The 21776-nt window shown below is 36.7% G+C and overlaps 2 protein-coding genes across 2 annotated transcripts; one reads left to right on the top strand and one right to left on the bottom strand.

Moving 5' to 3' along the window:
* Positions 1–1953: 1953 nt before the first annotated feature.
* Positions 1954–4288, top strand: LOC127650945 (triosephosphate isomerase A-like). Its single transcript, XM_052136610.1, has 3 exons — positions 1954–2129; positions 2230–2314; positions 2471–4288. Exons 1-3 carry the CDS (start codon positions 1999–2001, stop codon positions 2636–2638), a joined length of 384 nt encoding a protein of 127 aa, XP_051992570.1. The 5' UTR covers positions 1954–1998; the 3' UTR covers positions 2639–4288.
* Positions 4289–4731: 443 nt separating this feature from the next.
* On the bottom strand, positions 4732–19840 carry LOC127650925 (gamma-enolase). The gene is made up of 12 exons (XM_052136581.1): positions 19673–19840; positions 17372–17457; positions 17102–17197; positions 16882–16940; positions 13273–13342; positions 12283–12416; positions 11916–12138; positions 11568–11765; positions 9317–9518; positions 7814–7922; positions 7275–7333; positions 4732–6712 (listed from the first exon to the last, which is right to left on the bottom strand). The coding sequence occupies exons 2-12, from the start codon at positions 17454–17456 to the stop codon at positions 6643–6645; spliced, it is 1305 nt and encodes a 434-aa protein (XP_051992541.1). The 5' UTR covers position 17457; positions 19673–19840; the 3' UTR covers positions 4732–6642.
* Between the last annotated feature and the right edge of the window lie 1936 nt (positions 19841–21776).

Below are 21776 nucleotides of genomic sequence, written 5' to 3'. Positions count from 1 at the left end.
TATTTATTTAATGATTTACAGTCACATGCACGAGCCCAGCTATGCAGAACCCCATAGCAAGACGACCTAGTTCGTTTCATCTCATTAATATTAATCAGGTTGTGATGACGTTCAAGGAAAATGTCCGCTTAATCATTGAATATTAAATAGATTGTTTTGGCGTTCCATGAAAACGGTCCAATAGCGAAAGCTCATGTCTTGAAAATTAATTCGATTTGCCGACGTCCATCGCTGAAAAAGGCCTGGCTTATGAATATTAAGTTACAAGCCTTCGCCATAGCAAGTTTCGTAATTTCGTAATTTTGATTCTTCGGGCGAATCTGGAAAAAGAACGGCGATAAAGAGACTTTGAGCGAACTAATAATGACCTTGAACACAGCTAGTCTGAACGAAAATAGTTCAGTTGGTAATGTGATGGTTTGTTTCTTTGTTTGTTTGTATATTTGTTGAACATATTAAAGCATGAAGTATTTTAGTTTTTCAATATAACCCTTGTCTAGTGCAATGTGATATAATATTCGAGAAATAATCGTAAGAGCTCAATTGAGTCTCGATACATCACGTGACACTTAATATAAATATATATATATATATATATATATATATATATATATATATATATATATATATATATATATATATATATATTGTATTTATTTTTTATTAAACTTCAAACAAACAAACAAAGTCAATGTACAGTCAAAACTGCAATAAAAAAAAATACAGTAAAATACAGCGGGGAAGGCTAAACATTATGTAAATATATTGAAGGACTCACATAGAAACCATTTTAACTGCTTTCTTATTATGTGAATGAAAAATAGTCTTGATATATATTTAAATTTCTTTTTCAAGAACCAAAAATAAAAGTTGGTATTTACTGTTTACTTACATTTATGTATATGAAATTTAGCAACAATTAAAATTACATTTATAATATAGTATTCTTTCCTTTTATTTGAGGGGATATTAGTAAAACCATATATAACGTTTTGTAAACACAAAGAAAAAGTGGGGTCAATGTTATCAATGATAAATCTAGTCAAATATTTCCAAAAATGTCCTTACATGAGCACGACGCCAACGTGACACTTAAAATGGACGCAAGCTCGTGGTCATGAATGACGTCACTGATTGACGTTTCTACAATAAGAAACGTGGATATGAAAACCGTTTTTTGTATCTTATATATTTTTGTATACTTGACCCTGGCCTTTTTATTTTTATTTTATTATTATTATTATTTATTTAATTTTATTTGTTCAAGTTTTGTAACTGTTGTTCAAGCAATAAAAAAAAAAAAAAAAACGTGGATATGAAACACAATGAGAACATGGAGAATATTGATCTTCAGTTGGATTTACTTTTATTATTGCATGTCATCACAGTAATTATTATTATTATTTTGTTGCCAGAAGAAAGCAAGATATTGCATACGTCTGTACATTTGTTTTGCAAACCTGATTTGTCTTATCCATGTGCATAAATTACATAAAACATCGTTTGTGAGGCTAACTAATGATTATATAAATAATTATAATCAATATATGTGATTATATAATGCAATGACAAACATATGCAAATGTATTATAATTATGAATAATTAAAATCAATATTTATGATTATATTAAAAGTTACACATTTCAATTTCATAACAAAATTCTAAATATAAAAATGTATAATTACAATATAAATGATTATTTAACAATTAAAGTCTAATATTTGGACTTTGCTGGGAGCAAATATCTAATAAATTCAGAGGTAGGTAAAAATCACTTAAATGTAATAGTTCACCCAAAAATGAAAATTATGTCATAATTTACTCACGATCATGTTGTTCCAAACCTGTATGGCTTTTTCTTCCGTGGAACACAAAACTGGATGCTCGGAGGAATGAGGGTGAGTAAATAATGACAGAATTTTCATTTTCCGGTGAAGTGAAAAGCAGCCGTGCTGGCTTTCATCATCATATATGATCATAACAGAAGCTTTGTCTTGATGTTAGAGGTGGTGTGTGGAGCACCGTCCATCTATCTTGATCATGCTAGATCTAAACTGGACCGAAGGATTAGTGTGGCCGCCCAGAACTGCTATAAGGTACCCATAGGAGCCTTCACTGGGGAAATCAGGTATTTTAGATGTCCTTAATAATATCTTGTTATAGTTTCTAAGAAGAAAGATTTTTTTTTGATGAAATTAATTCTCTCCTTTTCTCATTCTCTGCTCAAGTCCAGCAACGATTAAAGACTGCGGAGTCGAACGGGTGATTCTGGGGCATTCCGAAAGACGTCGTGATTTTGGCGGGAGTGACGAGGTTCCAAATGCATTTTACTTTAATATAATCTAAGATTCTAAACCTTTTATGTCTTTGCTTCTTCTGCATTCCACTTGGTGTATTGGGCAGAAGCCCTCGTCTGCATTCAGTTGTGTCCTGTCTCCCTCTCTCTCTCTCATGTGATGTACTTTGCAGCTGATTGGTCAGAAGGTGGCTCAATGCCTAGAGAACGATTTGGGTGTGATCGCCTGCGTTGCGGAGAAACTGGAGGAGAGAGTGGCGGAAACCACTGAGGAGGTGGTGTTTGCACAGGCCAAAGTCATTGCAGGTCATTTACAAAAACACAAGCTACATTTCAAGTAAAATTTGTAGAGTATTCTCCGTGCCCACCCCAATCTGTCAATGGATCACCAGCTTTCTGACAGAAAGGCAGCAGCTAGTGAGACTCCATTGTGAAGAAGGCCTAGCAGAGATTGTAATTCCTTCACCAGCTGAGGAAGTTCAACCTGCCACAGGCGCTGCTGATTCAGTTCTACTCAGCAGTCATTGAGTCTGTCCTGTGTACATCTATAACTGTCTGGTTTGGATCAGCTACGAAATCAGACAGAAGGAAACTACAACAGACAGTCAGGACTGCTGAGAGGATGTTTGGTGCCCCCCTGCCCACCCTTGAAGACCTGTACATCTCCAGAGTGAGGAAACGTGCAGGTAGAAACACTCTGGACTCCACATCCCCTGCCCACACCCTGTTTGAACTGTTGCCCTCAGGGTGGCACTACAGAGCACCAGGACATCCAGGCACAAGAACAGTTTCGACCCTCAGGCCATTTTCCACATGAACAATTAAACTGCCTCAGGACTCTTTAATTCAATAACTACATTCCCCTACATTGCACATACATTACCATTTGTGATATTATTTGTGTCTATTTATACTCTTACCTTGTTTTATATTCTGTGTCTCACTGTAATGCATTTGTTTCATATCCTGAGCTGATGCCAATACACAATTTGTCTCATTTCAGCTGTGGCTCAGGTGGTACAGGTATAGCTGGTCGGCCACTAATCGCAGGGTTGGTGGTTCGAATCCTGGCCCACGACTCCACATGCCGATGTGTCCTTGGGCAAGACACTGAACCCCAAGTTGCTCGCAATGGCAGGATAGCATCTTGCATGGCAGCTCTGCCACCATTGGTGTATGAATGTGAATGTGTGTGTGAATGGGTGAATGAGTCACAGTGTAAATTTTGTGAACCAGGAAACAAATTGTCCCATGTTGACTAATGTATATCAAATTGGTGCATTTATAAAACAAAATATGTTGGTACCTCTATCAGAGAGGATGTGTCAGTATGTTGTTATAGTAGTTTCAGCTGTTCATGTTTGTACGTGTTTACGGTTTGCCCGAAACTCACGAAAACGTGGCATATTTCACCCAAAAACCAAAAGATTGAAGTCTGGAAACTGATAGCATTTCAAGAGTTGTACTTGCTGTATTAGGTTTGATAAACCAGGAACAAAGTTTTAAGGACTGGATAATTTTTTTTTCTTTTGTTCTTTTTCTTTTTGACAGAGAAGAAATATACTCAATAAAAATTCACCACAGCTTATTATAAAAATAGTTCAATTAGCCACACACTTACACATGACTTACATATCCGGTCTGTAAAAGATTGACATTAATTCTTCCAAACTGACGAGTCTAGTTCTTTCTTCTCCCCCTGCTTTTTATTTAGTAATGTTTAAATGGGCCATATTTTTTTATATCAAAACATTAGGTCATAATATCAAACTAGTCTTTTTCCTAATGCAAATAACATGGTTACAAATACACCAAAAACTTTCATATTTAAGGGTCATTGACAAATACAAATTTGAAATCTTTTAAAAATCTAGTTTAAAACACTTTGTCAAGTTTGTAAAAATGGAGACTTTGTGTCCATGTTGGTTTTTATAGGTTTAAAGGGTTTCTGAAAACCATTTAGAGCAACCCCCCCCGCCCAAATAAATAAATACAAATGACTTGATGACTTTAAAAATATCAGTTGGTGTAACCATCAAACAAAGGCATTAAAATTATTTGCAACTTGAACAATGTCAAATTCTCTTCATGGTAAAATGTATATTTATTGTTACGAAAATGATTATTAAACTGTTTTAATGTACCATTTCTTTTTCTTCTTTTGATTTTGGGGTGAAATATGACCAGCATATATTTATGGAGATTCACCAATAATATGTGCATATTTAATTTCAGTCAGTTTGACAGAATTGATTTCACTGACTTGCATTTCATCCAGGTTTTTTGTGGTAAGTGACCAAAACGAAACACTCGTTTAATATTGAGCTCCTGTCCTCTAAATGTCAAAGAAAAAAAAAGAAACAAAATAAACATTAAAACGTCACTCGCTGTCTTTAAAGAACTGAAGAACACACTTTGAGACTGGACATTGACGAAAGTAATGACAGCTTTATTTTCATAACATTATTCAATGACAGACTCGACAGTTATTTTTTTCTCTGCATCTTGCACTTGCATTTTCCACCACAATAATGGAGAAAACGTTTCAGGTAAGAGGGAACAAGCCAAGCCATAACCACAAGAAGGGAAAAGAAGTGATGAAGAGAGTGAGACAGATGAAAATGACGTGAAAGGAAGAAATACAGAATACAATGTCCATGGTGGCAGAGAATAAGGAGTCGTGTGCGTTGGGAGGGTGAAACTTTGCTACACAAACGTGAATGAATGAGTGTGTGTTTGTCTATTCGTGTAAGAATGTCTGTCTAATGTTTGAGTGTGATCTGTCACTGTGAATTTATTTATATCTCTTCAGTTGTGCTTGAAGCCTGAAGACTAAATTGATATTTTTGCACCCACTATTACTGTCTCACACTTCAGTCTCTTTTTCTTTCATCATTGGATTTAGATTTTTAAATATGAAATGACTCATTTCTGCACCCCTAGTGGCAGCAAACAGAACTGCAGAAATAATGATTGTATCCAAATGTGTTTTCTAAAACCCTGTTAATGTCTCTTCTGCCCCGGCCCTGTCTGCAATTAACTGGACAAACGGCTAGTCCCGCCCCCAACCTCACACCATTGGTTGAGCGACAAGTTGACGCTCAAACAAATACACCAATGTTTTAAAAGTGACACAAAATGGCTACGTATGTCTTATTTATACAGTAGTTGTCTATGCACATCAAATTAGGATAGAGGTATTTAAACATCAAAAATAACGCACTTCACTTTTAAAATGGACATCCAGGGTGAAAGAAAATTAGATTTTCATATTTTAATGGTCATTGCATGAGAAAGTCAGGCAGATATATGAAAGTGGGGGCTTTGCACAATAGGTTTAGCTTATATTTAGCTCTTAGAACTGATATGGGAATTCATGTTTAATCCTTCAGATTTCATTCTCGTTCTTTAACAATATTTTTTATTTAAATGGCCAATAAGCCAGTGACTACATGTACGATAAGGACCTATTTTGGATCCTCAAGCAAATGATTAAATATGCAGAAATGTGTGAACATGATGAAATGTCAGTGTGTCTGGTGTCCCTAAAAGCATCTAAAGTAAATGAGTAAAATGCCGGGCCCTCATATAGCCAACAAGACCGTCTGTGTTACTAACTACAACATCATTTTCCATCTTACAGTCACACTGATGCATCTCATCGCATATGTGCATAAGTATTAATGAAATGTAAAACTATGCAACTGTTTCACACTTCAGGCCCCAAATCAAAATATCTGCATATTTGTCTTCCTTCCATTCTCCATAATCTAAATATTTGTCCCTGAATCTCATGCAATGAACCATAAAAACTACATACATTATTTTGAAGTGTGGCAAGTCAACTTTGTAAATGTAAATGTATGTACACGTACTTCGCACTCTAAATTGAAGCTTAAACTGGATTCTAAGACGTTTACACCTTATTCAAATACATCTCTCTGGCTTTTATTCCATCTGAGTGAAATCCCTCTTTAAAAACATCAAGGCCTCGTGGCCTTGTCTCCTAAATTCTTCGTATCCATGTTATCTTACGCATGCATGTTCACCCTGTGGACATGGTTTGCCCGTCAAGTAATTCAGTATCTCCTTGTGCATAATGTCAGCCTGTCCAGTATTCACTGTGCATAATATTTGGTCTTTTAAAGCCTGTCCTAGTCCAGGTCAGTTTACATATATCTTTTGAGTGTTTGAGTAAGTCATTATTTGTATGTCAGTGCAAATAGTGCCATTTTTATGCATTCTGGGTAATCTAAGTTGGGGATAGTCAGTCAGATAAGTGCAGTATGTACTCTGTTTGTCAGTTGTTGTTTTTTTGTGTGATTTCGGTGCAAGGATGTCAGTCTCACAGAGCGCTAGGGTTTCTGAAATTGTGCCCGGCAAATCGAGCCTGATCGCCCAGTTCCTCTTCAATCCTGTGATGCAGAAATGAGACAGATTGGCAGAGATGGAGATTGGTTAATAACTGCGCACAGAAGGGAGGTAGACAGAGAGCAAGTCTGCAGTCAGCGATGCTAATCGTGTCTAATTATTGGTTCCTTAAAATGGGACTTTTTCAGAACAACAGCTATTGTGCAAGCAGAATGCACTTACGGTGTAAATGTAGGGTTAAAAAACAGAAATATTAAAGTTATTTATACTGTAAAGCACCTTTATGCATTTTTCTGTATTAACATGTGAGTTATTTGAGCTGTAAAGTTGTCTAAAATGTGTGTCTTTTAACATTAATTTCGATGCAGTGTCTTGCCCCATAGATTTATACGGTAAGGGCTTTATAGTAAGCCCAATTTATGTTTGTTTTTACAAACTGATGGACAATTGAGCTTAACTGGTACTTCAGAACATTCCTTTAAATTAGGCTATACGTTTTTGCTGCTTTAGAGGTCAGATTTACAAGCAAAGTCAGTGCCACTTTGTGACTGTGGATTTATTTGTTTTTTAATGCATTGTTAAAGAATAGAATGTTTGATTGCTTGCCTCATAAGTTGGTTGTATTTTGCGAGGCGCTCAGATCTACAAGGAGCTCCCGTCTTTATCTGAAAAAAAATTCATAATTAGAGACAGAGGAGCAGAGAGAGTGAACGTTTGACCAATTAATCAATAAATTCACAACTTTAGGCAATGTGTGTGTGTGTGTGTGTGAGCGTGTATTTATCACTTTGTGGGGACCAAATGTCCCCATAAGGATAGTAAAACCCGAAATTATTGACCTTGTGGGGACATTTTGTCGGTCCCCATGAGGAAAACAGCTTATAAATCATACTAAATTATGTTTTTTGAAAATGTAAAAATGCAGAAAGTTTTCTGTGAGGGTTAGGTTTAGGGGTAGGGTTAGGTTTAGGGGATACAATATAAAGTTTGTACAGTATAAAAACCATTATGTCTATGGAAAGTCCCCATAAAACATGGAAACACAACATGTGTGTGTGTGTGTGTGTGTGTGTGTGTGTGTGTGTGTGTGTGTGTGTGTGTGTGTGTGTGTGTGTGTGTGTGTGTGAGTGTTTGTGTATGTGTACCTGTCCAGTGCAGAGTCCCACCACTAGATCAGCGATGAAAGTGTCCTCAGTCTCCCCTGAGCGATGGCTCACCATTACTCCCCATCCGTTGGCCTGGGCGAGCTTACATCTATGAAATACATAGTTCAAAATGGGGAGATAAGAAGCTGGATATAATAAAATGCTTTTAGAGATTCAATTTTCATAAAAAACACTTGATGATGCACCTTAGTTGGGGTAGACGCTGTATTTTTTTGCAACATTTGATGCAAATGATAACAACGCTGTGAGTGATAATAGTATAGTCCATTAAAAGGTAAAGTTCACCTATTATTATCCCCCTCATGCCATTCCAGATGTGTGTGACTTTCTTTCTTCTGCAGAACACAAATGAGATTTTTAGAAGAATATCTCAGCTCTGTAGGTCCATACAATGCAAGTCAATGGTGGTCAGAATTTTAAAGCTCCAAAAAGAACATAAAGGCAGCATAAAAGTAATACAAATGACTCCAGAGGTTTAATCCAAGTGTTCTGAAGCAATATGATAGGTGTGAGTGAGAAAATAGATGGATGTTTAGTCCTTTTTTACGATAAATTCTCCTCCCTGCCCAGTAGGTGGAGATATGCAGATCATTCGACAAAAACAAATTAGGAAGAACGTGAAAGTGAAAGTGGAGATTTAAAGTATAAAAGGACTTAAATATGGATCTGTTTCTCACCCACACCTATCATATCACTTCTGAAGATGGAAATAACCACTGTAGTCTTATGGATAACTTTTATGCTGCCAATATGTTCTTTTGGGAGCTACAAAGGCCTGATCAGCATTCACTTGCATTGTATGGACCTACAGAGCTGAGATATTCTTCTAAAAATCTTCATTTGTATTATGAAGAAGAAAGAAAGTTATACACATCTGGGATGGCATGAGGGCAAGTAAATGATGAGAGAATTGACATTTTCAATAAATTATCCCTATAACTCTTTTGTGTACCTTGGTGTAGATAATTTAGTTAGAGGTATTTAGTTAAAGGGAGTTATTAATTGTGATTTATTTATTGCATTTTCAGTAAGTTGAATTATAATGATTATATAAACAATATAATAATCTACCTTATTTTAAATCATTCTAAGAGATCATGAGGCCCCCCTGAAAGTGTGCTGAGGCCCCCTAGTGGGTCCCGACTCCCTGGTTGAGAGACACTGACCTACACCACTAGGTGTCAGCAAACATAAACATACATGTTACTGAGTGCACCTTTAACACGTTTTTCCAGTTGGCAAAAAACATGGATTGCGAAATAGATTGATAGACTAATTTTTAAATTACTGACCGCATCATCGGCGCATATGCCTGACACTGACTGTGCTAAAAGATCATCACCAAGCAGTCAAATAGTGTGGCTCGCAGTCAATAGAGTACACAAGGCTGAGTGCTCGAGGCAAGATGGAAAGGCACGTGGAAAATTACAAAATAGTTGAGTTGACATGTCTAGGCCTCTATGATTTATGGCTTTTACTCACGCCTGGATGGCCTCTGTAACGGTGCCAATTTGGTTGACTTTCAGGAGCAGACAGTTACAGGCACGATCTTCAGCAGCTTTTTCTATCCTCTTTGGGTTTGTCACGGTCAGGTCGTCTCCCACAATCTGGACCCCGATTGAACCTGTCATGTTAGTCCAGGCGGGCCAGTCATCCTGATCGAATGGATCCTCAATGGAGACCACTATTCAATTAAGGGCAAGACATAAACGAAAAGATGACAGAATTGTTAAAACACGATTTTTAAAATGTTTTAAAATTGCATTTATTTTTTTGCTAGGTCACATTGTATTAGTGTCAGAAATTAACTTTTTCATTAGAGACAAATTCCCCATGAATTACATTTTTTGTGGTGTTTTTTTTACCTTTAAAGGGACAGTTCACCCAAAAATTTTAATTCTTTTAATCACCTTCATGCCATCCCAGATGTTTATGACTTTCTTCCTTCAGCAGAACACAAATTAAGATTTTTAGAAGAATATTTCAGCTCTGTAGGTCCTTACAATTCAAGTGAATGGTGACCAGTCCTTTGAAGCTCCAAAAAATCACATAAAGGAAACATAAAAGTAATCCACACCACTCTAGTGGTTAAATCCATATTTTCTGAAGCAATATAAAAGGTGTGGGTGGGTGAGAAACAAATCAAATTAATTTTTTTACTTTAAATTTGCACTTTCACATCTGAAAGTGAACGTTAAAGTGGAGATTTAGAGTAAAAAAGAATTCAAATAATTTTCTGTTTCTCACCCACACCTTTTATATTGCTTCAGAAGATATAGATTTAAAAATTGGGGTCAGATGGATTTCTTTCATGTTTCCTTTATGTGATTTTTGGGGCTACAAATGTCTGGTCACCATTCACTTAAATTTTATGGACCTACAGTGCTGAGATATTTTTCAAAACATCTTTGTTTTTGTTCTGCTGAAGAAAGAAAGTTATACACATCTGGGATGGCATGAGGGTGAGTAAATGATGAGAGAATTTTCATTTTTGGGTGAACTATCCCTTTAACCATTTTTTACCATTTAAAACAATCTGTCTCTGTCGTTTATGTCAAATATTCAATGCACTTCAAATACTTCAAGATTGAGAATGTATTACTTCTTATTCTAAGAATTAAATCTTGTTTTATGCCATAATATGTAAAACTAGAACTTAAACATATTATTAAAAACTATATAAGATACTACAATTAAAAAGCAGAAAAATCCAAAAAAACATTTTTGTAGGCATTTTTTTCTGGAATCCTCTAAATTTCAGACCCTGCATGGCTTGTTCTAGGTTAAATGCAACTTGTTCCATCTTTTGGCATGTTGTTGATTTCCACAAATCTATTTTGATTTGTCCCTCAGATTGTAAAAACAGGTGAAAATGCTTTCAGAAATGCACATGCTGTACAATGGAAGTCTATGATGCTAGGCATTCCAGCAGCATGACCACATGGGAAATCGACATGGTGCTTCCGAAAGTTCATGTACCCTGAAATCAACCCCCTTTAGCCCAATGTCTGACAAGCACCTTGCTCAAACGTTTTTGCGCCAATTCAAGAGTGTGTGTCAATTAAATCACATTTCAAACTATAGCGCTAATGCTAGCACACAATCAACCTCCAAGACACTGGTTTCAGTCCCATGGGAGCCAGGAAGATATCGCGCTCATGTAAACAAATGTAGGGGCGATTCAGAGGATGCATTTTCACTCTAAAATTTCATTTGTACTCCACTGACGGTAAGGTTAAGGGTTTGGGTTAGAGGATATAGTTAATAAAATATGCATTAGTATTGGCTGTATTACGTCATTTTCAACTACAAACACAACTCGATTTTAGTGCCACACTGTGGTCAATTCCAGCTTCGGTCACTGGGGGCAGCGATTTGAATTTCAGTAAGCACAGACCGAATTAGACAGCAAAACTTTCAACCTACTTTTTCTGAATTCACAGTGCTGCATTCAGTCTGATTTCAGAGGGTATAAAAGTGGAAATGTGAAGCTTATATTTTTGTTCCAGCACTTATATACATTCTTATGTACAAAATGTGTTTAATTTGAGCTGTAATCATCCGTTTGTGGTGGGACTACTTTTCTGGCTGCATGAACAATAAAGTTTTACCAACATAATACTCGTGGACGGAGTTTACTCCATTTAAAAGAGTGTTTTTCAGATAGTTGCTTTTCCAACCACTAAAATGCTTAATCATTTCATATTCTAAAGTCCTCCTAAGTTCAGCTTACCTGGATAGTCATTGACAAATGTCTGGTAGATCTCTAAAAGCTCATCGCTTGTAATGTGTCTGTTGGGGTCTGGGGGCGACTTGAAGTCCAGGTCATACTTCCCATCGCGGTAGAACTCAGAGGCGGCCACATCCATTCCGATCACAACTTTATCTGTGAAACCGGCCTTGTCTATGGCAGTTTTGATCAACTCCAGTGCTTTTGGCGAGGAATAGAGAAGCCATCACAACGTAGATGTGGATAAATTAGTTATGATACAAGTGCATTACAAACAAGGTGATAAAGCTTTTACAGGGGGATTATCTTACACTGTCTGAAACCGTTATCCCACATACAGAATATACACACCTTCACTGTTCTCCAAGATGTTTGGAGCAAAACCTCCCTCATCACCAACGTTGGTGGCATCTTGGCCGTACTTCTCCTTGATGACACCTTTCAGGGTCTGGTAGAGTTCTGCACCAACACGCAGTGCATCACGGAACGACTCCGCCCCTACAGGAAGTACCATGAATTCCTGCATGGCAAGCTTGTTCCCAGCATGAGAGCCTCCGTTTATTACATTAAACGCCTGAGTAGATAGACAAATGGATGGGCAGATATACTAAGCAATTATATTTCACGTAGATAATTAATAGAATATACAAACAGCTGAAAATGTTTATGCTTTTTAATAAATTCATCCAGCTGAAAATTGAATGATGAATTATCTTACAGGAACTGGCAGCACTAGTTCTGTGTTTCCTGCCAGATCAGCAATGTGACGGTACAGGGGTACCCCTTTCTCTGCCGCACCAGCCTTGCAGATGGCCAGAGACACTCCCAGGATGGCATTGGCACCAAATTGAGCTGTAGACAAAATTAATGGGTCAAATAACTGTATAACTCTCTGTATTTTTGAGTTTTGCATGCTAGTTTCATTCTGAACAACTAAAATTGGGCTATTGAAAAAATTGTAACAAGAGTTGGAATGATTCATAATTATGCTTTAAATGCTATATGATTTAAAAACAATCTGATTTCTCATAAAAACAACAAATTTGAACTTAAAAGTTACACCATGATAAACGTTATAAAAGTCAACAGTGAAACAGATAGTATATCGTGAAATGAGAGGTGGTTGGAGGGACAACCACCTAAAAAATAGGAGGGACTGGTGACGTCAGCCGAAAAAGGAAATTAATTTCAAGATTGCAAACATATTTTTTTTCTTTGGAATCACATGCACAGATATATTGTTCTCAAGAAGACCAGAAATGTGTTTTAATACAGGGGTTTGGAAACAGGGGGCCTTAAGGTGTCCCCTAAAAAAATAAGGGGGAACATTTTTTAAACAATTTAAAATACATACATATACATATATACATATATCATTTCAAATAATGTAAAAAAAATATATATATATATATATATATATATATATATATATATATATATATATATATACATATACATATACATACATATTACATATTATATTACATATAAAATAGAAATAATTAATTTTGCTTTTGCATAATGGTACTATAAAAGCCAGTTATTTTAATTTAGCAAACAACATGTCTTTATAATATCGCAAGGGGTTCGTCGTACTTTTGGGGTCTTTTGCATCACAAAGTTTACAGATTTAATTATTTTCTCTTTTATTATCTTTCTTAGGGGTTTATTTCTGATCAATATTTGAATATGTAAGAGAGAAACTCACATTTGTTCTCTGTGCCGTCCAATTCTATCATCATGTTGTCCAGTTTCTCCTGTTCCACCACACTAATCTCCTAAAGAGAAAACTGCCCAGGTTAATAACATACCACCACTTGATTGTTGCTTGATGAATATGTCGTCTAAATATTAACCTTGCTGCTGTGAAATTAACCTGGTTAAGTTCAAATGATCATCAAATGAAAAAGTATTATGCATATACAAATACAAATCTTAATGCTAATCAGCCTGTATAAATCTGTGTCTTTAGCCTCCAAATTTTAGACATGGGAGTTTTCACCATGACGGTAATTCTTTGTAATTAAAAAAGGGTGAATGGAAATGAAAAAGGAAAAAATGCAATGTGTAGATCAGAATGAAAATCAAGACCTGGATAATAGGAGATTTTGTGTCTCTGGCTTTTGTAGATGTGTACCAGTGGGACCTGCTATAAAATCTCCTGTTATAAATAAACGGGTGTAAAATATGAAAAGAACAATGATAAATAAAAAGTGCAGGAGTGGGATCTGATTCTGATCCAATCCGATCGGAATCTGATCTGTAAAACAAACAAACAAACAAATAACAAATAATTAAATTAACAAATGCTTAAGTAAACCGTGCTGCAATTAAAGGAACGTTCCAGGTTCAATATAAGTTCAAGCTCAATCGATGGCATAATAAAACAATTATTTCAACGTATCCCTTCTTTTCTTTAAAAAAGCAAAAGTCAAAGTTACAGTGAGGCACTTACAGTGGAAGTGAATTAGGCCAATTATTGAGGGTTTAAAGGCAAAAATGTGTCCGTCCATCCATCTCCCATAGCCGCTTGTCCTATGTAGGGTCACGGGTACTGCCAGAGCCAATCCGAGCTGGTTTCTGTTAAAACTCTTGGATCTTTGGACTGTACTGTATTTGTTTAAATCATTGTTTTCATGGTCTTTTTAGGGTTTCAGGGTTTATGAGGTTACATCGTCATGGCAACAGCTGTAAAACTGTATGTAACTTTAACATAACACAGAAAAGATAAATAAGCAAATATAATGTTAACACTCATATTGTTTACATTTTGTGCCTCAACGTAACCCAGATTTAGCTTTTTTATTTAAGAAAAGAAGGACGAGTTGTAATCGTTTTTTGTGGTTATCAACGTTATGCAACAAATGCTGTCGATTGAACTTACATTTACCTTTATGCATTTGGCAGACGCTTTTATCCAAAGCGACTTACAGAGCCCTTATTACAGGGACAATCCCCCCGGAGCAACCTGGAGTTAAGTGCCTTGCTCAAGGACACAATGGTGGTGGCTCTGGAGGTCGAACCAGCAACCTTCTGATTACCAGTCATGTGCTTTAGCCCACTACGCCACCACCACTGAACTTAACTTGTATTGAACCCGGAATATTCCTACAGGTGTAAAGATTGAAATTAAAAATTATTGGGAAGGTGATGACATACATCTGGAGAAGAAACTCGAAACAAAACAAACCAAAAAAAACAGGTAGGAGGTCAAAAATGACATAAATCATCATAGTTACTTGAATAGAGCTTGATATAACAAACTCAATCTGTTATCAGCAAGGACAGTATAAATGTATTCCTGTCAAAACAATCATTATTTCAGTAGTAATGCACAGCACACCACAGATAGTGCCCATAGAGCTTAACTTGTATTTAACCCAGAATACTCCTTTAAGTAACCAGGTTTCTAGTGGAGTTGCATAATGTTAACAAAAGAGTATAACCACAGAAATTATACCACAAAAATTATTTTCTAAAAGTAGAAAATAAGTATATCATTAATACATTTAGTTTGCATATATGATCCTATCCTATATCTTCATAATAATGGTACTGTACGTAATAAAGTACATAGTGTATACAGTATATATTATGTATGTATTTTGGAAATAATTGATAGAATATTTGAACTACTTTCAGGAAATGAAAATGTTAAGTTAGAATTCTTCACATTAATGGCATTTAACTTTTTTGACCCTCCTATGTTATTAAAAAATGGCACCTTCCTTTGGTATTCATGGTCATTTTAGATCAGAAGGTTTAGATGTGTAACCCTTTTTTTTGGGGATGATGGTGATGATGATGATGGCACGATACCATTGTATCTTCCCTGAAGTAAGAACAATACATTTGTGCATTTCTTTGGGTATTTTATACTATTTTAGCTTATTTACATGTAGGTTTCTAAATTTTAGCATTAATTTGCATATACAAATAAGCACATTTTTGGGAAAAAATAATTTAAATACAAAAATCAAAACCTACTCTTCTATAAGTTGAAACATGAAGAAAATATAAGAATGTGACATATATTGGAGGCCCATTGCTGACATCTGGTGAACAAAATATAAATAACATGACAGGAAAACCATGTCATGCCACTAACTGCCAGTAGATGTGTAGTCTGATGACTTGTAACCTAATTTTATATTTTATAACAGGATATGTATTTGGATATATATTTAAACATTATTAAACTATTATTTTTTGAAGTTTAGCATTTTAAAATGTATTTTAAGTGTCAGTTTTGCAGTTAATGTCATTATGCTTGCAATCAAACCTGACCATGGTGTTACATAGAGAAGACCGAGAACAAGCATTTTTCTACTAATCATTTATTTCAAACATAAAACATAATGACTCAAAGTAAATGCATAATAATATCAAGAAAATGAACATCAAGAAATAAAAATTAACTGCAAAATACTGCTAATTCAATTAGAGTACAAACCAGAAGAATCAGAGTAAACATTTTGCAATTTCAAACTTTCAATAGTATTTTTTATTTTTTTGCAAATGCATGTGTGTGTGTGTGTGTGTGTGTGTGTGTGTGTGTGTGTGTGTGTGTGTGTGTGTTATCGTCTCACCCCTTCATTACTGAGTATTTGTGTTTAGAATTGTGACTGATTTATGTATTTATTTTTGGCAAAAGTAAAAAAGCTCTGTGTTATACTGTATCTCTGTGTCTCACCAGTTCATTGTGTGTGTGTGTGTGTGTGTGTGTGTGTGTGTGTGTGTGTGTGTGTGTGTGTGTGTGTGTGTGTGTGTGTGTGTGTGTATGTTTTGCACCGAGGGTTTTTTAGAGTCTCACCCTGTAATTTCTGTCTGTTTTTTACCTGCATTGTGGCTGATTTATTGATTGTTTTTTGGTCTTTCCCATTCATTTTCAATGGTTGGTCAATTATGATCATGAATACCAAAGGTGATGCTTTTTACTTACAACCTCTTAGACTTATCGAATCAAGCCCAATTGTATTTATTTATTCTAATTATTATTATTTTTTTGTATGTTCTGATGGCAAATGGATGAAAAGTCACCAAGTCTTGTACTGCTCAGATAAATATATATTTTTGTATTATATTCAAAAAATAAATTTAGGTCAGAAATGACCGAATACCATAGGAGGTTTAAATCAAACCCGCAAAGAATTTACGTTTGTCTTCAAATATCACTGAATCCCATGTACTGCGTTAAACACATTAAATATCTCCCAGATGTAAGCAAATAAACACCTATTGCAATCTATTCTCATTGTTATGCTGGTTGAAAGGTACTTATCTGATTATTTGTTAATACAAAAAATTTTTTACTTACAGATGCAATGACGGCTGGCCCAAGAGTGTCATTAATGTGACCAACAGCCTTCAGTACACCTTAAAGCAGTAGAACAAAGACAAGAATGAAAGAACAGGTCAAGACACATAAAATGAAATATAAAAGACAAACCTATTGCAAACAATCAATTGTGTTCATGCTCCAGTGTATTATAAAGTGATGGAGGGAACGTTCTGACTGAACACCTTTGAATTCTCACCTTTTCCCTTGTAACGGCTTTTGTCTCCATCTCTGAGTTCCAGAGCTTCATAGATACCTGTAGATGCTCCACTGGGCACAGCAGCCCTGAACAGACCTGTAATATAATGTATCATTAATCTTCCAGAAATGTCAACCTATCAACATTGCTGTTAACACAAATATCTCTGTCTTAAGAGCATTCTGCTATTAAAATGGCTTTCTGCTTGGTTGAATCTTCCTAAAGCAATCTAGCCAGAGACTGTTGTAAAGAGGCGCTCTTTCGATTCACCTTTGTCAGTTCTCAGGTCCACCTCTACTGTCGGGTTTCCCCGAGAGTCCAGGATTTCCCTGGCAATGATGCTCACAATGGACATCCTTAGAAGGAAAAAGAGAGAGTAAGAGAATCTCTTTGGTCTGTAAGTATTCATTGTTACACAGTGTAGAAACTGTGTGCCAGTGTTTTACAGCTCACAGGTCATGGCGCCATTTTAACTGACTTTGCATTAGTAAAAGTGAAATCAGAACATTTTGAACTTGGTTTTACACTGGTGGTTAGGTATAGGGTTGGGGGTTGGGTTAGGCCATATGGATAATAAAATATGCATTCCTGTTGACATGTTTACAACTAAATATACAACTCGCTTTTGGTACCACTCTGAAGACATCTCACATTTCGAACTGGAGCTCACTAATTTAATTGAAGCTCAATAGACATTATTTGCAGCAGAATGTTGATCACACACACACACACACAAAGTATTCTGACTTGTCCCTTGTTTATTGAAACAAAGCAAAAAATGCGGTTAGAGTATGGCACTTACAATGGAAGTGAATGGGTCCAGTCCATAAATATTAAAATCACACTGTTTCAAATGCATAGCCACAAGACGTAAACATACATGTTAACTTGATTTTAGAGTGATATAATCAGGGATTTACCTGCGTTACAGCTAAACCGGATTCCAACGTTTTCTGGCATTGCGTCATCGTGGCAACAAAGTTGTAATATTGGATGTAACTTAACACAGATTTGGCTTGTAAGCAATTTTATTACACAAAAATCATGTTAACACAAATATAGTTTACGTCTTGTGGCTATACATTTGAAATGTTTATGGACTGGCCCCTTTCACTTAAATTGCAAGTGCATTACTGAAACAACGAGTTTTACTTTTTAATAAACAAAGGTTGAGTTTAAGCAATATATTTTGGCTATCAACATTATGCTTCAAATGCTGTCAATTGAGCTTAACTTGATTTAAATCCAGAACATTCCTTTAACAATTGCAATTTAGCTTCTGAATTTGCGACAACACATCAGGAGTACCAATCAATCGGAGGAGCCTTTGAAAGTAGGACACAATTTCTGGAACATTCAGTACTATCCTCCATACCAATACTGGAAAAGCTTTGAGACTAAAACGCTATGTTGTCAGACACCTCATAACCAATTAAAACCCAGAAAATGTAAATTGCATTCTAAATATGCTGCGACCAAATGGGCACACTTGTCACCTTCCTAATGCAATGCACATCTCACGGCCCTGCATAGCCCAGCAGCATTCAGACCAAGTAGGGGGGGCTTAATTTATAACAATAATGCTGGCATGAAAGCCCGCAGGTGTGGCAGTCTGACCAGCCCAGTGTGGCTCTGATTCAAATCATGATCGTGCATCTAAATCCGGACTATGCTAATTTACGTCGTGCCAGTGAGGTACTGCAGCACCGTGCGGTCAGCAGAAATACAGAGAATGAAAATGGAGAGAATCAGGGGAGGGGTTGGGTGGATAGCGCAGAAAGTGGCGTGATGGGGCAAGGAAAAGATACATAATTTAACATTCCTCTGGCGAAACGAGGAGAAGCTTTCTGAAATGGAGGCAGGGAGGTTGCGAGCGAGTAGCAGGAATGGTTGCAGTCTAATACAAGGTGATGTTCACTGGAAATGACAACAGATTGGACACACACCGATATGCACACATATATAGGCACATATAGTAGCACAGACACACTGTGCAGGATCCATCTGCCCAACCTTTTAGAGCAAGAAAACACTGTTCCCCAAAATGTACATTAAACATCAATTTCCGCAAAGCATCCGTATATAATGTCACAGGCACTGACTCTTCACATAACAGCATCTCCAGAGACATGCCCTACACCGTGGTCCAAAACAGCAGCAATGACTTGATATAATCGTCCACTTAAATCTGAATTATGTTGGGGGAAAAAGCCTGAAAATTAGACCAAATTCTCAATAAAATTACTGCAATTTGACAGTTCTCATTAAAGCTTTCAAATTGTATGCTGGTTATCAAGATTGATTACTAATTTGACAGTAAAAGCATGCACACAATTGAGGTTAACAGTTTATTGCAAGGTACTCAAAACCAATAAACCCAACACCAAATATCCCCAAACAGACTAACCCATGTACAACTGCAGTCTACATACTGTAGCATTATTTGTAGTTGTGCCAAGACATCTTAATGAACTCTCTAAATCTGCATTTATGGTGCAATGGCAGGCAAAACCACTAGAAACTGCGAAATGGAAGAAAAGATACAGAAGAAAGGGTTTATGCAAAGATTACCTGTCGTCAGTGCGTGTAGCCTTGCAAGAGGCAAGCTCGAAAGTGTTGAACTGCGGAAGAGAGAGAGAGCAAAATAGAGGGAGAGGGACAGAAGCAGAGGGAAAACAGAGCGAGGGTGGGTGGAAACGACAATGAGAGGGAGATGAGAGGAGAAACAGAGGGGGAGGGGATGAAAGGATGAGTCAGAGGAAGATGCTTAGAATTAGAGAGGAGAGAGAGAGAGGAGGATGAGTAGGTCAAGACGACTGATTAATAAGAGGGAACGGAGGACTCAGGAAGAGGAGGGGAGACAACAAACACAGGGTGCTGCAATGTTCCTCTGTGGTTTGCTGGTAAAAATAGATGGAGGAATTGGTCAGATGTCGGAGCAAGATCAAAATCCTGCACAGTGTTAGACGGGAATGCAAAGCCTATTATCAAAAAGGATGAAAATGTTATAGCACACTACTCAACTGCTCATCTATACATATTTTTGTATATTTGTTGGGCAAACAGGAAATAGGAAATGATTATATACAGTACATTTAGAATACATTGATATAAATAAGAATGTACACATTTGCAAAGCTTAATAAATAGCTATAAATACTAATATATATACTTATAAATCTGAATATATATTAGTATAAATCAGAATATATGATTTTCTACATGAAAAACACAGTAGTATGCATCTTGGAATTAGAAATAATAATGCTCTGTTCATGCCTTAACTCATTGCTACAACCTGCAGTGCTGTGAAGAAGTATTTGCCCCCATCCCTATTGATGTATATTTCATACTAAATTGTTTCAAATCTAACATAAAACAAAGGCAATCTGAGTAAACACAAAATACAGTTTTTAAATGATAATGTTATTTATTGATGCAAAAACTTTAACCAACACCAACTGGGCATGTGTGAAAAAGTATTTGCCCCCTTAGTTATTAAATCCCTGAATCTATTAAATGGCATTCACAATGGGCTTCAGCTGGACTAGACACACACACACACACACACAGGCCTGATTACTGCCGGCCCTGTTCAATCAAATCAACACATAACTTTTTCAGCAGCATGAAGTTGGCTAAAAGGTCTTACCCAGTAGCTCACTATGCAAAGGTCAAAAGAAATTCCAAAAAATTATGAGGGGAAAAAGGTGATTGAAATACATCAGTCTGGGAAGTGTTACAATGCTATTTCAAAGGCTCTGGGACTCCGAAGAATCACAGTGAGAGCCAGAATCTCCAAATGAAGACAAATTGGCACAGTAGTGAACCTTCCCTGAAGTGGCCGGCCTTCCAAAATTTCTCCAAGAGCACACTGACGACTCTTCCAGGAAGTCACAAAAAAGCCAAGGACAACATCCAAGGAACTGCAGGCCACTCTCGCGTCAATGAAGGTCACCGTTCGTGACTGCACTATCAGAAAGACACTGGCCAAAAATGCAATCCATGGAAGTGTGGCGAGACAAAAACCACTGCAAACCCAGAAGAACATAAAGGCTCCTCTGAACTTTGCCAAAACACACTGTAATGATCCTCAAACCTTTTGGGATAATATTCTGTGGACTGTTGAGACGAAAGTGGAACTGTTTGGAAGACGTGTCCCGTTACGTTTGGCGTAAATCAAACACAGAATTCCACAAAGAGAACATCATACCTACGGTCAAGCATGATGGTGGTAGTGTGATGATGTGGGGATGCTTTGCTGCTTCAGGGTGACTTGCAATAATTAAGGGAAACATGAATTCTGGTCTAAGAAAATCCTAAAGGAGAACGTCCTGTCATCAGTCCGTGAGTTGAAGCTCAAGCGCCACTGGATTATGCAAGACGATGATCCAAAGCACAGGAGTAAGTCCACCTCTGAATGGCTCAATAGAAGCCAGATTAAAGTTTTGGAGTGGCCTAGTCAAATTCCTGACGTGAACCCGATTGAGATGCTGTAGCAGGACCTTAAACGGGCAGTTCATGCTCAAATCCTCCAATGTGGCTGAACTAAAGCAGTTCTGTAAAGAAGAGTGGACCAAAACTCCACCACAGTGTTGTGAAAGACTGATCTCCAGTTATCGGAAGCGTTTGGTTGCTGTTGTTGCTGTTAAGGGTGGCACAACATGCTATTAAG

The sequence above is a fragment of the Xyrauchen texanus genome, chromosome 10 (genome assembly GCF_025860055.1).
Source record: "Xyrauchen texanus isolate HMW12.3.18 chromosome 10, RBS_HiC_50CHRs, whole genome shotgun sequence".
In the NCBI taxonomy this organism is placed as follows: Eukaryota; Metazoa; Chordata; class Actinopteri; order Cypriniformes; family Catostomidae; genus Xyrauchen; species Xyrauchen texanus.
The sequence above is the reverse complement of the archived record's forward strand: the minus strand, read 5'-3'. Positions and strand labels throughout refer to the sequence as shown.

Coding starts and splice junctions, on each gene's coding strand:
- LOC127650945 (XM_052136610.1), top strand. CDS start 1,999: ATGTTAGAGGTGGTGTGTGGAGCACCGTCCATCTATCTTGATCATGCT. Junction 2,130..2,229: donor GCCTTCACTGGGGAAATCAG/GTATTTTAGATG, acceptor TCTCTGCTCAAG/TCCAGCAACGATTAAAGACT. Junction 2,315..2,470: donor ATTTTGGCGGGAGTGACGAG/GTTCCAAATGCA, acceptor TGTACTTTGCAG/CTGATTGGTCAGAAGGTGGC.
- LOC127650925 (XM_052136581.1), bottom strand. CDS start 17,456: ATGTCCATTGTGAGCATCATTGCCAGGGAAATCCTGGACTCTCGGGGA. Junction 12,139..12,282: donor AACTAGTGCTGCCAGTTCCT/GTAAGATAATTC, acceptor CTATCTACTCAG/GCGTTTAATGTAATAAACGG. Junction 9,519..11,567: donor ATTTGTCAATGACTATCCAG/GTAAGCTGAACT, acceptor TTAATTGAATAG/TGGTCTCCATTGAGGATCCA.